Source organism: Pelodiscus sinensis, chromosome 3 (assembly GCF_049634645.1).
Source record: "Pelodiscus sinensis isolate JC-2024 chromosome 3, ASM4963464v1, whole genome shotgun sequence".
In the NCBI taxonomy this organism is placed as follows: domain Eukaryota; kingdom Metazoa; phylum Chordata; order Testudines; family Trionychidae; genus Pelodiscus; species Pelodiscus sinensis.
In genome coordinates, this window is record NC_134713.1 from 175,802,491 (window position 1) to 175,816,748 (window position 14,258).

General features: G+C 46.2%; 1 protein-coding gene across 6 annotated transcripts in view; it reads left to right on the plus strand.

Moving 5' to 3' along the window:
- Positions 1–14,258, plus strand: part of EML6 (EMAP like 6) — a 207,679-nt gene that overhangs the window by 187,836 nt on the left and 5,585 nt on the right. For all 6 annotated transcript variants that reach the window (XM_075925487.1, XM_075925488.1, XM_075925486.1 and 3 more), the window contains 5 exons: positions 223–395; positions 1,033–1,195; positions 7,824–7,927; positions 13,107–13,260; positions 13,429–13,529. In XM_075925487.1, the coding sequence (XP_075781602.1) occupies positions 223–395; positions 1,033–1,195; positions 7,824–7,927; positions 13,107–13,260; positions 13,429–13,529 (695 nt within the window). The remainder of the gene's footprint in view (positions 1–222; positions 396–1,032; positions 1,196–7,823; positions 7,928–13,106; positions 13,261–13,428; positions 13,530–14,258) is intronic.

Consider the following 14,258-nt stretch of genomic DNA (forward strand, 5'->3'; position numbering starts at 1 on the left):
CTTTACTTTCAAATCTATTTCGCAATGTGTTTCTGGTGAGAAGTGACTTAATATGTGAAATTTCAGTCTGACATTTTGAGGAAACTGTACAATATTTTTTTTAAATAAGTGTCTTTTCTTTTGTAGGTAGCTTTACTTAAAAGAAGTTTATTTACTTTTTAGTTTTCTATAAAGAAAAAACTAGTAAGAAATCACTGGGGTTTTGGGGGGGTTTTTATACAGAAAATGCTGAATAAAGTGAATTTAGGCCATGCTGCAAGATGTGCTGCATACAGTCCTGATGGTGAGATGGTAGCTATTGGCATGAAGAATGGAGAATTTGTCATCTTACTTGTAAACAGTCTTAAAGTTTGGGGCAAAAAACGAGACCGGAAATCAGCTATTCAGGATATCAGGTATATTCAGTTGAAATAAGACAGTAGTTCCTAAACCTGCAGTCCATACATAGGGTCATTTCCTGTTTGAACTAGGATGGATTCTCTTTCACTGAAGTCTTTAAATCTAGATTAGAAGACTTCAGTAATTCAGCTAAAGGTTATGGGCCTGCTACAGGAGTGGGTGGGTGAAGTTCTGTGGCCTGTGATGTATAAAAGGTCAGAGTAGGTGATCACGATGGCTCCTTCTAGCCTTAAAGTCTAGGAGTGTAAACTCCACATGAATACGTATTACTTTGCATATTAGCCTTTAGTATCAGAAGTCAATGTTACACTACAGTTTTACCACATAGCTCTAAGAAATGCCATATCTTAGCCTCAAGAGATAAATGGTACTTTGTGTGTAGTGTTAAGAATTTATATTAATGAAATATTAACAGCTATTGACTACATATGCTTTAAGCATCGGTGTGCCTTTCTGATTCAATTGTCTTGAATCATGGTGAGGTTTCATCAGAACTTGCTATTATTTGTTAGTCTTTTCTTTAAAAAGATTGAACTTTTCATACCTTAAGAATTGTGAATCAAAGCAAACAAAAATCTTACCAAATGTACCAGTACCACAAATTATATTCCTGCTTCATGATTTCTTGTCTAGAATCAGCCCTGATAATAGATTTTTGGCTGTTGGCTCACAAGAACATACTGTTGATTTTTATGACCTCACCCAAGGCACAACCTTAAACCGGATAGGCTACTGCACAGATATTCCAAGTTTTGTCATTCAGATGGATTTTTCAGCAGACAGCAGATTTATTCAGGTATGTTTTAGGGGGCATGCATTTCTTTACTCATTAATTTATCATCAAATATTATAAAGGAAAGGAATTAAGATTGTAAAAATCCTTACAAAAGTCTGGCCGGTAAAGCACAGAAATAAAGCACTCTGTTCATCCACAAGCATCCCCTAAATCTGTCAGCTGTCCCGAGGTGAAGCACAAGCCCAGCTCTATGCAAGTGAGTAGAAACTAGCACCCCAATTTTAATAAAAATTTAATCCAAAACTACAGTAACTAAGACTACCTGGCCACATGAAGGCAAAAGCTTGGTCTAGACTACAGGCACACACAGTAGCACTAGAGCAGTAAAAATGGGTACCTTCTTTCGCAATTGTGTTCTGCAAAGTGCATAGAAACAGGCTGTACATGCACAATTACTCTGTAAATCTTAGGGCTCAAATATGCTTTTAGGGCACCGATGAGCATCAGAGATGTTGGGCTACAGGGAGCTGCATGAGGAATTGTGCACAGCATCTCTAGAAGCTCCCAAGTGTGTGTTTGGAAGCATACCTGTTGCCACTTTTTTTTAAGGAGGATGTACACAGCATGTGCTCTGCCCCACAGCTGGGCAATTATGCTATCCACAGTAATTGACGGGTCAGGCTAATCCTTGTCTTTCACCAATGTCATTGCCCCTTTGGGATCAGAAAAGAAGTAGCAACCCTTTAACAAGGACTGCAAGGTTGGCTTGTTCTTTCTAGGGAACTTAGGGAGTAAGGATTTTGTTTTAACTAGCACATCACTATTTCAAGGGGCTAGCAGTGTTTTGGCCTATAATTTTAATTATGGAAGCTGACAATATAAAGCCTCCGGATGACTCTCAGATACCATCTCTCACAGATGAAGCATAGTGCAATGTATATCATTGTGACGGACCGGGCCGTGTCTGGGCACAGCTTAGGGCGTCCGCTCAGGGCGAATTGCTCAAATCCGGGGCTCTTTACAGTCCCCCTGACTGGCGACCTCTCCAAACAGGCCACAAACCAGTCTCACAGAGCACTTCAGCAGCCTGCCTGAAGCCTCCCGAGCAAAACCCCTCCGACACCCCAGCAATATCCGTGCCCCAGATGGCCCCGGGCCTATACACAGGTGGGGGGTCCTAGCACCCAATCCCACCTACCCCGAACAAGTTCTGTCCGGTTCCAAGAAACCAGCCACAGATCCCTGGTCAATTTACCCTCTGGACCTTACCCACAAATCACGCTGGGCCAATCCTTTAGAATCTATATCTAAAGGTTTATTATTACAGGAAAGAAAAGCATGAGAGTAAGGTTATTAAAGTACAATACGTTACATGCACCGAATCTCCCAGTTCTCGATGCAGGCTCTAGCAGAGATGTTGCAGCTGCTGGTTTAAAAGTTCTTATTGCACATCCTGCAATCAGGATGGGTTCACAGGTCTTCCGGGCTCTTCAATCCCTGCAATGCTGCCTCTGGGATGAAGTGCTGAGCTGAGAACCAAATGGCATCGACCGCATGGCCTCTTTATACTCCTTCCTGGCCTCTTCCTGTGTGCAGCAAGTCACCTGGTCAGAGGCCAATCTCTATGTTTCCTGCTGGCTGCCCTCAGGTGACAAATCCCATTCTTTGGGTGTGTCCATAGCCTATTGAGAGCCATTGTTCCACAGGGCTTTGCTACTCAGCCTGTCCATAGCCATGCTTAACCACATTCACAGAAATATTCAGCTTCCACACAGATTACAGATTCCTACCTACACACACACAGACATTATACACTCACATAAATAGCGTACATAAGATCAACAAACAATAATCTCCCATTCAATACCCCACATGGCTCCCCCCACACCAATTTCTGGGGCCAACACCCCCACCTAGGGGTGCAGCAGCGATCTGGCTGCTTCCCTCCAATTCAGCAACGTGACACCCCCAACGCAAAATTGATGCAGGAAGTGATGCCAGTAACATCACTGAGGGCATCACAGGCCTCCCCCATCAAAATGGTGGCGTGCCTCAGTTTCCCTTCTTACATAGGACCTTCTGGCTGGAACCCTTTTTGTCCTGTAAGAAGTTCCAAGACCAGTTACAAGTGTTAACCACGAAATAGCAACATCACAATGTCCCCTTACATACCGTCTGTCGTTTGGTACATCTCCAGACAGATTACATGGTATTTTCATAAGCTCATGCACACTGTATACCGTTACAATTCTCTGCAACAATAATACATTGGTTACAAGAATTAACATCAGTAACAAGAACAATCCTATACCAGGTGTATACTGAAATTCTTCGTCAGGCCCCTTCTCTGGCCCCACACCATTGCAGTTTTGGCCCCTCAGGTTTAAACTGCAAATCTTCTTGACCAAAGCAAGTCCTGCCCCTCCCCCTTGTCCTCTGGGCTCCAGGCCTGAAACCTCTGGCCTGACCAAGACAATGGGCTGGCTGGGCGTGACTCCCTGGCTCACAATGGCCCTGGAATTCTCCCCCTTCCCCCACTCAGTGGGGTAACAGCAGTAAGCTGTAGACTCCCAAGTCTCTCCTCTGTCCCTCTCTAACCTCTGTTTTCCCATAGAACCAGATATCAGCTTCCCTGATAGACTATGAGTGTCCACCGTATCCAGAGATGGGAGCGTAACTGCCATCTCCTGCATCCTAGGGAGAGTGACCACACAGCTGTTCTGCTCTGCATACTTAGCTACCCAGCCCTTCTCCTGAATCTGAGACACTAAGTTCCCACTCTCCTCCTTCACCTGGGAACAATCCTGTCCCACACACACTGACTTCCCAGCAAGCTGGTCACACACAGTCATTGGGTTAACCGCCTGCTCCAATTCTCTGGATGTTCCTGCCTCCTCTGGAACAACCCTCAGTCCCTCCGAGACCTCTCCACCACCATCCACCCTGGGTTTCCCTAAACCCAAGTCAGTGGAGTCACTGCCAACAGACAAGTTCTGTCTGCCAGGCACTGCAACAAGTGCCTCACACAACAAGCTGCTGCCTTTTACAGGCAGAGCTTTCTCCTGAATGCCTTCTCCAAGCCAGGCATCGTCACCTCTCTCAGTTACTGCAAACTGCTTGCTACAAGCACTGCCAGGACTCTCCTCCCTATGAGCTCCCTTAAACAGCAGTTCACCCTTCCCTGGCTCTGCAGTAGCATTGCCCTGCTGAGCCCCAACCAATTCCTCCTGCACTTCCCTTACTCCCTGAGTTATCTCTGGCCCCTCTGGTGGATTCACAGACAATCCCCTCTCAGGCACACAGACAGACCCACAAGAGACAGGGTCGGAAGCACCTTCACTCCCTGTGCAACTCTCTAGATGGCTGTAAACGTCCACGCCATCATTAGGCACCAGAGTTAACACACCCTCATTCTCTCCTTGTGCCCGGGCTAAGGGGTCTCCCCCCTCTGCCAGCAACACAGCAGCATCAGGCACAATATCAGGGTCACCACTGTCCGGTCTCTGGGGTTCTGGTAAAACACTGACTGACTCTACCTGAGTCACCTCATCCCTCTCCCCAGCAGACACAAACCTTGGGCCACCCCCTTCCTGGGCCTTAGCCATATCCAGACCTAACTCTGGGACAACAACACTGCTCTCAGCCAACACAGGCTGTGGGGCATCTTCCTCAGACAAAGGAAGAAACTCTTCCCCACACACAGCCAGACAACCAGAGACAGCTTCTCCCTTGTCCCAACACCCCTGGCTAATCTCAGTCATACAGCTAGCCACTGGGACAGCTTCCTTTACTGCCCCACTGCTACTTCCACCAGCCAAATTGCCAGCTTGCACACACTGTGCTTCTTCACACAAATCACTTTCAGCTTGTGCAGGTTCAATTCCACAAACCTCACCAGCCACCAGCTCCTCAACTAAAACTTCACTCTGGCCAGCCACTCCAGGCTGCCCCAGAGAAACATTTCCCTGATTTCTGGGCTCTTCTTGCCCTGGTTCTGATTCCAGCCTCACCTCTGAGGCATCAGACTGGCCCTCACCCACAGGCTCACATATAGAGACACTTTCCCCTTGGTTACAGGGAGACTGACCAGCTCCAGGAAACTTTCCATACCCACATGCACCCCCTTCCCAAACCTCCCTGTTAGCTACAGGTAACACAGAAGGTTTGCATTCACACATGCTTTGGGGTTGGGTCATCACATCAGCTGGGTAAAATACGTCTGCCATATCATAAGCATACCCCATACCCACAGAGTTATACATTGAACCTTCAGGAGGATACAGTCTCTCTTGTTCTTTTAGTCTCTTAAGCTGGAGGTCAAGTCTAGCATTTTCCTCCTTGGCTAGGGCCATCTTCTTTGCATGCTCTGCCTCTTCCCTCCTCTGTCTCTCAGCATATTCTGCCTTTTTCTCCTCAAGTTCCCGATCCATCTCCTTCTGTCTCTTAGCAATTTCTTCATCTGCCTTCCGCCTTCTTTCAGCAGCCTCCTTGGCTTGCTTCTGATCCCTTTCATCCACATCTCTGGTTAGTAACAACACTACCAGATCTAGTTTAGAGGCCCTTTTCCTAAAGGCAATGCCTCTCCCCAAGCACAAATCCTTCAGAGCACTTTTGCTCAGACTCTCATATAGTTCCGGGATCATCGCAGCGGCTCTTTAATCAACCAAACTCTCAACACCAAAAATCAAATTTAGACAGCGTGGGGTCCTGATCCCAAAGCTCAATTGACCAAGATCTGTGGATCCTGCCGACTACGCCACTGTGACGGACCGGGCCGTGTCTGGGCACAGCTTAGGGCGTCCGCTCAGGGCGAATTGCTCAAATCCGGGGCTCTTTACAGTCCCCCTGACTGGCGACCTCTCCAAACAGGCCACAAACCAGTCTCACAGAGCACTTCAGCAGCCTGCCTGAAGCCTCCCGAGCAAAACCCCTCCGACACCCCAGCAATATCCGTGCCCCAGATGGCCCCGGGCCTATACACAGGTGGGGGGTCCTAGCACCCAATCCCACCTACCCCGAACAAGTTCTGTCCGGTTCCAAGAAACCAGCCACAGATCCCTGGTCAATTTACCCTCTGGACCTTACCCACAAATCACGCTGGGCCAATCCTTTAGAATCTATATCTAAAGGTTTATTATTACAGGAAAGAAAAGCATGAGAGTAAGGTTATTAAAGTACAATACGTTACATGCACCGAATCTCCCAGTTCTCGATGCAGGCTCTAGCAGAGATGTTGCAGCTGCTGGTTTAAAAGTTCTTATTGCACATCCTGCAATCAGGATGGGTTCACAGGTCTTCCGGGCTCTTCAATCCCTGCAATGCTGCCTCTGGGATGAAGTGCTGAGCTGAGAACCAAATGGCATCGACCGCATGGCCTCTTTATACTCCTTCCTGGCCTCTTCCTGTGTGCAGCAAGTCACCTGGTCAGAGGCCAATCTCTATGTTTCCTGCTGGCTGCCCTCAGGTGACAAATCCCATTCTTTGGGTGTGTCCATAGCCTATTGAGAGCCATTGTTCCACAGGGCTTTGCTACTCAGCCTGTCCATAGCCATGCTTAACCACATTCACAGAAATATTCAGCTTCCACACAGATTACAGATTCCTACCTACACACACACAGACATTATACACTCACATAAATAGCGTACATAAGATCAACAAACAATAATCTCCCATTCAATACCCCACATGGCTCCCCCCACACCAATTTCTGGGGCCAACACCCCCACCTAGGGGTGCAGCAGCGATCTGGCTGCTTCCCTCCAATTCAGCAACGTGACAATCATCACATAGCAAGAGGATCTGCTGGCAACAAGGAGTTAAGTAAAAGCTCTCTATTACCTAGATGCAAAGTTAGTTTCAAAGTTTTAGTACCTTATGGCTGTGTCTACACTGGCAAGTTATTCCGGAAAATCAGCCACTTTTCCGGAAAAACTTGCCAGCTGTCTACACTGGCCGCTTGAATTTCCGGAAAAGCACCGACGATCTAATGTAAAATCATCAGTGCTTTTCCGGAAAAACTATGCTGCTCCCGTTCGGGCAAAAGTCTTTTTCCGGAAAACTGTTCCGGAAAAGGGCCAGTGTAGACAGCACAGTAGTGTTTTCTGCAAAAAAGCCCCGAGCGTGAAAATGATGATTGGGGCTTTTTTGCAGAAAAGCGCATCTAGATTGGCAGGACGCTTTTCCAGAAATACTTTTAACGGAAAACCTTTTCCGTTAAAAGCATTTCCGGAAAATCATGCCAGTGTAGACGTAGCCTATCTGTTTCCCTCATGTTCTCAAAGCTGTTGAATGATCAGCTCATACTGCCAATCCACTGTTGTTCTCAATCAGCGTAGTGTAGATAATATATAGTATCTTACATATTTCTGTCAAAGGCAACAGTACTAAACTACATGAACCCAAATGTGAGGTTTCTCTTTAGAGTGTCCTTGATGCTGCCAATTTTGTCAAGAAGATGTGAGATCATACAGTTAATAATCTGATTGAGAGGTTATTCATACTGTAAATTTGTTGTGATTATTTTACATTGTATATAACTCAATTATAGAAAGCTTAGACATATAAATAAATTGCTATATTTTACATATGGAGACTAACTGTTGAGAAATAAACTTTTAATGTTTAACTATTACAATAACATCAAAATATATTTATGGAAAGGTTAATCTACTCTTTCTATATTCAGGTATCAACTGGTGCCTATAAACGTCAGGTTCATGAGGTGCCATTGGGAAAGCAAGTGGTAGATGCAACGCTAATAGAAAAGATCACATGGGCCTCATGGACAAGGTGATGAAATGTGAAAGTCTAAAAACCAAATAACTTGTTTTTACAAGCAAATTATTATGCATTGTGTTACAAAAATAGGATAAATGAAGGTCCTGTTATAAAAGTGGAGTTAGTGCTGGGATTCACAGAGTTTGGGCTCTTTTAGATTTACAAAACAGTTTACATGAAAAGTGCTAGCTCTCTTATGAGGCCTGTGTGTACTGTACTTTTGAAATTAATTTATATCTCGGTGTCACAGTTGCCTCCATATATGGTTTGTATGGACACACACAGTGTGGTTGGTACTCTGGGATATCCCCTATGCCCTACCCATATCTGTGTATGCCATAATAGACACCACACTAGATTTGATTAAAAAGAAAGCAGGGCTAACAGAGGCATGTTATGAAGAAACTTTTGCATGAACACCAATTTTATAAAGTCAAAGGTGCATGTCCTCACTGTGCACATTCGGTCAGCAGAGTGCGTCCCTCCTACCATGGCTACCATTGACTCACACTGCGATGCATTGTGGGTAGCCATCCCACAGTTCCTGCTCCCATTTGAATTCTAGGTTAGACTTCCAATGCATAATGGGACAAAAACATTGTTATGTATGGTTCTGGGTACACGTCATCCAAATCTCCTGAGGCACTTACCTCCTATCTCACTCCATCATCGAAAGCAAACAATCATTTTGTGCCTTTTTTCCTGTGTTATTCAAGCAGACACCATAGGACAGCAAGTATGGACGCCACTCTGCTGTGGCAAGCATTGCAAATACCTCATGCATTATCCTGCTGTATGTCCAGAGCCTAGATAGGAACTGCTGGCACAAGGAAAAATGTAAGGAGGCCATCTATGCAGACATGCTGGGAACCATGGAATGGAGTGATTGGCATATTCTGGCAGCAGGCAGGCATTTTGACCCTAGAGAACACTGATTCTGGTCCCGTGAAACAAGCACAAAGAGTGTGTCTAAACTATACCCCTCTTGTCGGCAGAGGGCTGTAAATTAGAAAGTGCAAATGAAGCAGGGATTTAAATATCCGGCGTTTCATTTGCATAATGGCGGCTGCTGCTTTTTTCCGAAATGGGGCTTTTCGAAAAAAAAACGACAGTTTAGACGGGGCATCATATATTAGTAGCCCAATGTCTGTTGCCTGAAATGCTTGCTGTTCCCTCTGGGCGGCAGTGTTGCCTGAAATGCTGGCTGTTTCCTCTGGGCGGCAGTGTTGCCTGAAATGCTGGCTGTTTCCTCTGGGCGGCAGTGTTGCCTGAAATGCTGGCTGTTCGCTCTGGGTGGCGGTGTTGCCTGAAATGCTGACTGTTCCCTCTGGGCGGCCCGTGCTCCATGGGGAGTGCGAGGCCCAAACAACCGCTTACTCTGCTTGCTCTCCCGCGGTGGCCCAGCTGAGCGGTGCAGAAGTGAGCCGAGCGCCACAGCGGGAGAGGAAGGTGGGCGGGGAGGTGACTTGAGGCGTGACAGCGGCTCCAGGCCCTACCCCCTGGTCGTGAACGTCACCACCCTGCCCCCCCCTCGCCTCTCGTTGTGACGTTTGGCTGACTTCTGCGCCGCTAAGCCAGGCTGCCGCGTGAGAGCAAGTGGCGCAAGCAACCATTTGGGCTCCGCGCTCCCCAGGCAGCACAGGGAGTGCAGAGCCCAAACGGCTGTTTGGGCTCCGTGGTCCCCCAAGTGAGAGGCAGGAGGGGGAGGAGAAGAGAAAGAGAGAGGCAGGAGGCGGAGGAGAGCTGAGAGAGAGGGTGGGGGAGGCAGTAGGAGGAGGAGAGAGATTGGAGGCTCAGGAGAGAAGACCGACGTGAAGGAGAGACCTGAAAATCCCGTCTTATGATGTGCTAATTGGCTAGTTTTCAACAGAAATGCCCTGTTTCAAAAGATCCTGTACTCCTCAAAAAATGATCTTTTGATCAGGATCTTTTGAAACGAGGCATTTCTGTTGAAAATGCCCCGTCTAAACTGCTGGTTTTTTTTGACAAGCCCCGTTTCGAAAGAAAGCGGCTGCCGCTATTATGCAAATGAAGAACAGGATATTTAAATCCCCGCTTTATTTGCACTTTTGATGTGTCTAATTTACATCCCTTTACTGAAAAAAGGATGTAGTTTAGATGTACCCAAACTATTGGGGCCACATAGTTACGCAGCGATGAGATGAGGACCAGTGGCTACAAAACTTCCACGTGCACATGCATAAGGCCACCTTCATAGAACTTTGCAAATTGCTTTTCCCTGCCCGGAAGTGCACCAATAACACAATGAGAACTGCTCTGGCAGCTGAGACATGAGTGCTGGAAACTGTGGAATTCCCTGTGGAAACCTGCAACACCAGACCACTATGGATCAGTTGGGAACCAGTTTGGACTGGGTAAATCTAGCGTGGGGGCTGCTGTGATCCAAGTAGCCAGGACAATCAATACCCTTCGGCTAGGCAGGATACTGACTCTGAGACTCATACAGGATACAGTGGATGGCTTTGCCGCAATGGGGTTCCTGAAGTGTTTTGGGGAAAAGATAGAATGCATATCTCTATCCTGGCACCAGACCCCATTACCAGAGAATACGTAAACCACAAGCAGTACTTCTCAGTGGTGTTGCAAGCACTGGTGGGTCACAAGGGCCATTTCAAGACATCACCGTGGGATGGTCAGGAAAAGTGCATGATGCACGCCTCTTCAGGAACTGAAGAAAGCTGCAAGATGGAACTTTCTTCCCAGACACAAAAATTACTGTTGGTGATGTTGAAATGCCAATAGTTATCCTTGAAGATCAAACTTCCCCTTTCCTCACATCTTTTGCTTCCACTTTGAAAACATAGAAAAGCAACCTGGATGTTGCTTGACTGCTCATTTAAGTGTTTGCATTTCAGAGGAGGGGCTGCGGGTTTGGCGTCAAGAGGCACAGATGTGTACAGTCAGCATGAGATCCCCTCCCCTCCTGCACAGCACGACTGTTCTCCAGGATGATCCCTTCAAGCCAACTGCAAACAGGGCAGCACACCTGAGGTCATAATTTGTTGAGGGATCCGCAAACGGAGGCAGATTTGCCTCAACAGTATCACAAAACTTCCCCCATTTCACCCAGAAAACTGTGCGCAATGTCAGTCTTCGGAGGGTCAGAGAGCAGGACAGGGAGCAGATGCTGCATGTATCTGGGCAGAGACCTTGACTTTTTACTGCTCTGCCTTCAGCTGCAATGATGACAGATCACTTACTGCTGTCTTGGTGTGGGAAGGTGTCCTACCATAGAGCACTAAGGCAGCCCTCCCTAGAAACATTCTGAGAAAGATTACAGAGTACCTCAGCGAGAGCGTTGTAGAGATGTGCAGGGAGGATTCCTGCTCCATTTCCAGGCACATAAACAAACTTTTCAGGGGAGCACCTGCTGTGTAACTGGATTGGCCACCACTGTATCTGAATTGCTCAGGGAAGATCAAAAAATCAAACACAATTACATTTAACCACTGCAGTATGATAACAAATGTGCAACTGACCTGAGGTGCTTTCTTTGCCATCAGGGTCTGGCAACAAAAAGTCCTGGGAGGGGATTGGCTCCAGCGTTAGGAAAAGGTGCTGACTATCAAGGAGAATGGATCCTCTGCTTGCTAGTTGCACATTCTCCTCCTCCTCTTGCCCATGTACAATGCCCTTCTTGTTGTTGCTGGAGGCTGCCTGAACAGTCCCTTAGGAGGATAGAGATAGTTTTGGGATACTGGTTGGGGTCTTCCACCCCTGCAGAATCCCAGGCAGCTGCTCATAGAAGCAGCATGCCTGTGGCTTTGCCCCAGAGCAACTCTTTGCCTCCTTGTATGCTTGCCTGAGCTCCTTTATTTGTACGTGGCACTACACGGTATCCTTGGAGTAGCCTTTCTCCTCCATGCTCTGTGGGTTTTTGGTGCAGCTATCAGCATTTCTTCTGCTGGTTCAGAGTTCTGCCTGCACAAATTCTTCTCCCTCACATAGCAATTAGATCCAAGTATCTCCTGCGTGCTCCAAGCTGGAGCTTGTTTGAGATCCTGAGAGCTCATGGGCGGGTATGTTGCTGGGCTCACCATGCTGACCAAACAGGAAATGAAATTCAGAAGTTCCTGGGACTTTTTGTGTGTACTTGGACGTGCAGCAGAATGGAAAGTACTGGCCCAGAGTGGTCACATTGCCACACCTCTTGGAACCCAAACACATCAAATTGAACAGCCCTATGTCTACACTGTCCCAATCCAAGGCTGACTTTAGTGGTGGTGTGCTCATCAAGGTGCAGTACAGCAGTCTATTTCAAAAGCCCTTACGGTCGATGGAAGGGGCTTGGTGGTGTAGAAACATTCATTAGAAAAAAATCGACATAACATGAGTGACTTCGACTTAACCTGGTAATGTAGACCAGGCCTTAGTGTAAATACCAGTAAACCTGTTAAACTGCCTGGCCCGTTTACTCTCTATGGCCTTTTAGTTACAGTGTAGTTTAAAACTATACTAATACTATTGGTACAGGCATTAATCAGATCTGACACTAGCCAGCGCACTGACAATATATACAAGTTTAGCTCTTGGGGAACAAGGGTAGGATTGAATAACACACGCTCTCTTACTGCTTTGTTTTCAAGCAAACACAAGACTGCAATGCAGTAGTTATACTATGGCCTCTTCTGTCAGAGTGTAGGAGGCATGTGGATATAGTCGACAGCTGATATGTGGGAAAACATTCTAAGTGAGAGAAAAACAGCTATTTTAAGAAACAACCTTGATACAAACAATAAGCCCCTCACTTGAGTAGTTAGGGCCCAGGAAGCATCACTGCTGTAACATTTCAGTGTGAGTGGCAGCAGCGATGTGGAGAAAGGAAGAGCGTGTCACTGAAGCAAGCTATATTTGAATCTCATGAATGGAGAATATATGGTAGCTAGTATCTAATACAGGGTAAGGTTGTGCATCTTAAGGGGACTCGTTTTGTGGTCTAGAGCATGAGGGAAAATGAGCACATGTATGGTATTCTTGCTATACTATGACAATGTATATAAGTGGAATAATGAACAGGAACTAGGTGAATTCCTATGGGAAAACAGTTTACTAATGGTCACCCACCATTTTCCTGCTGCAAAGCCAGCTATAATGCCCCTAACATACTATCCAGCAGAGCTAATGGTCCAGGTGGCTGCATAATTGGAGTTTTTCTTATATTTTGGAGCAGCATTCTTGGAGATGAAGTCATTGGGATTTGGCCAAGAAACGCTGATAAAGCAGATGTCAACTGTGCGTGTGTGACCCATGCTGGATTAAATATAGTGACAGGAGATGATTTCGGGCTCGTGAAACTTTTTGACTTTCCATGCACAGAAAAATTTGTAAGTGAACATTTTAGCTTTATCTTAACCTAAGATGCCAGGTTTTGTGTTTAACCAGTTTTACAGTTGACTCCAGGCAAAAAAGTGCCAGTAGATTAAAAGTCTGTTTTTTAAATAGCTGTGATACATTATTTATTGTCTGCAATATTCTCTTTTCTTTTCTAACAGGCCAAACACAAGCGTTATTTTGGTCATTCTGCTCACGTTACCAACATACGCTTTTCTCATGATGACAAGTATGTTATAAGTACAGGAGGCGATGATTGCAGGTAACTTCTTAGTTTACTAATAAAGAATTGTTTGTAAACAAACAAGTATGGTCCACTTCCATTGCAACAGTGTCTAGCATCTTAGAGCATGCTGCCACACTGCATCCAAAATCCATTTACCTAGCAACACAAACTTGGCTAAAACACCCTCAATACTTGGCAATCGAGGCAGGAGTGTTGATGAGGCTGTTACATTTTCTGACCTGTGTTTTTTGAGTGTAACATGTTTTACAGAAAAAATACAAATGATAACCTGAAAGACCACAAACCAGGCTAAAAAGTTATGAGTAGCTCTGGATTTACCATGATGGAGTAGATTCCCAAAGGTATCACTGCCATTCATAAAACCCCTTCCCAGCAGTGGACCCCAACTGTGGAGTGCACCCCTTTCTGGGGTGTGCTGAAGAATATTCAGCGGCCCAGGAGGGAGGAAAAGAGAGTTGAACTCGGGTTTCTTACTTGCAGGGAAGTGCCCTACTCTTGACTATAGAACCACTCAACTCAGCTGCTGGACCAAAGCGTATATATAGGGCCCCAGCAAAGTCAGGGTCCGTGCTGGTCAATTTCATAGCCAGGAGGTTTTTCAGATTGGTTGATTTTAGTTTCAGAAGTTTCTCGGTGTTCTAACCATGGGGGTCCTGCCCCAAAATGGGATTGTGAGTGGGGCAGTTTGCAAAGTTTTTGGGGAGGAAGGGGGGTGACTTATGTGCTGCCTTTAGAGCAAGGCTA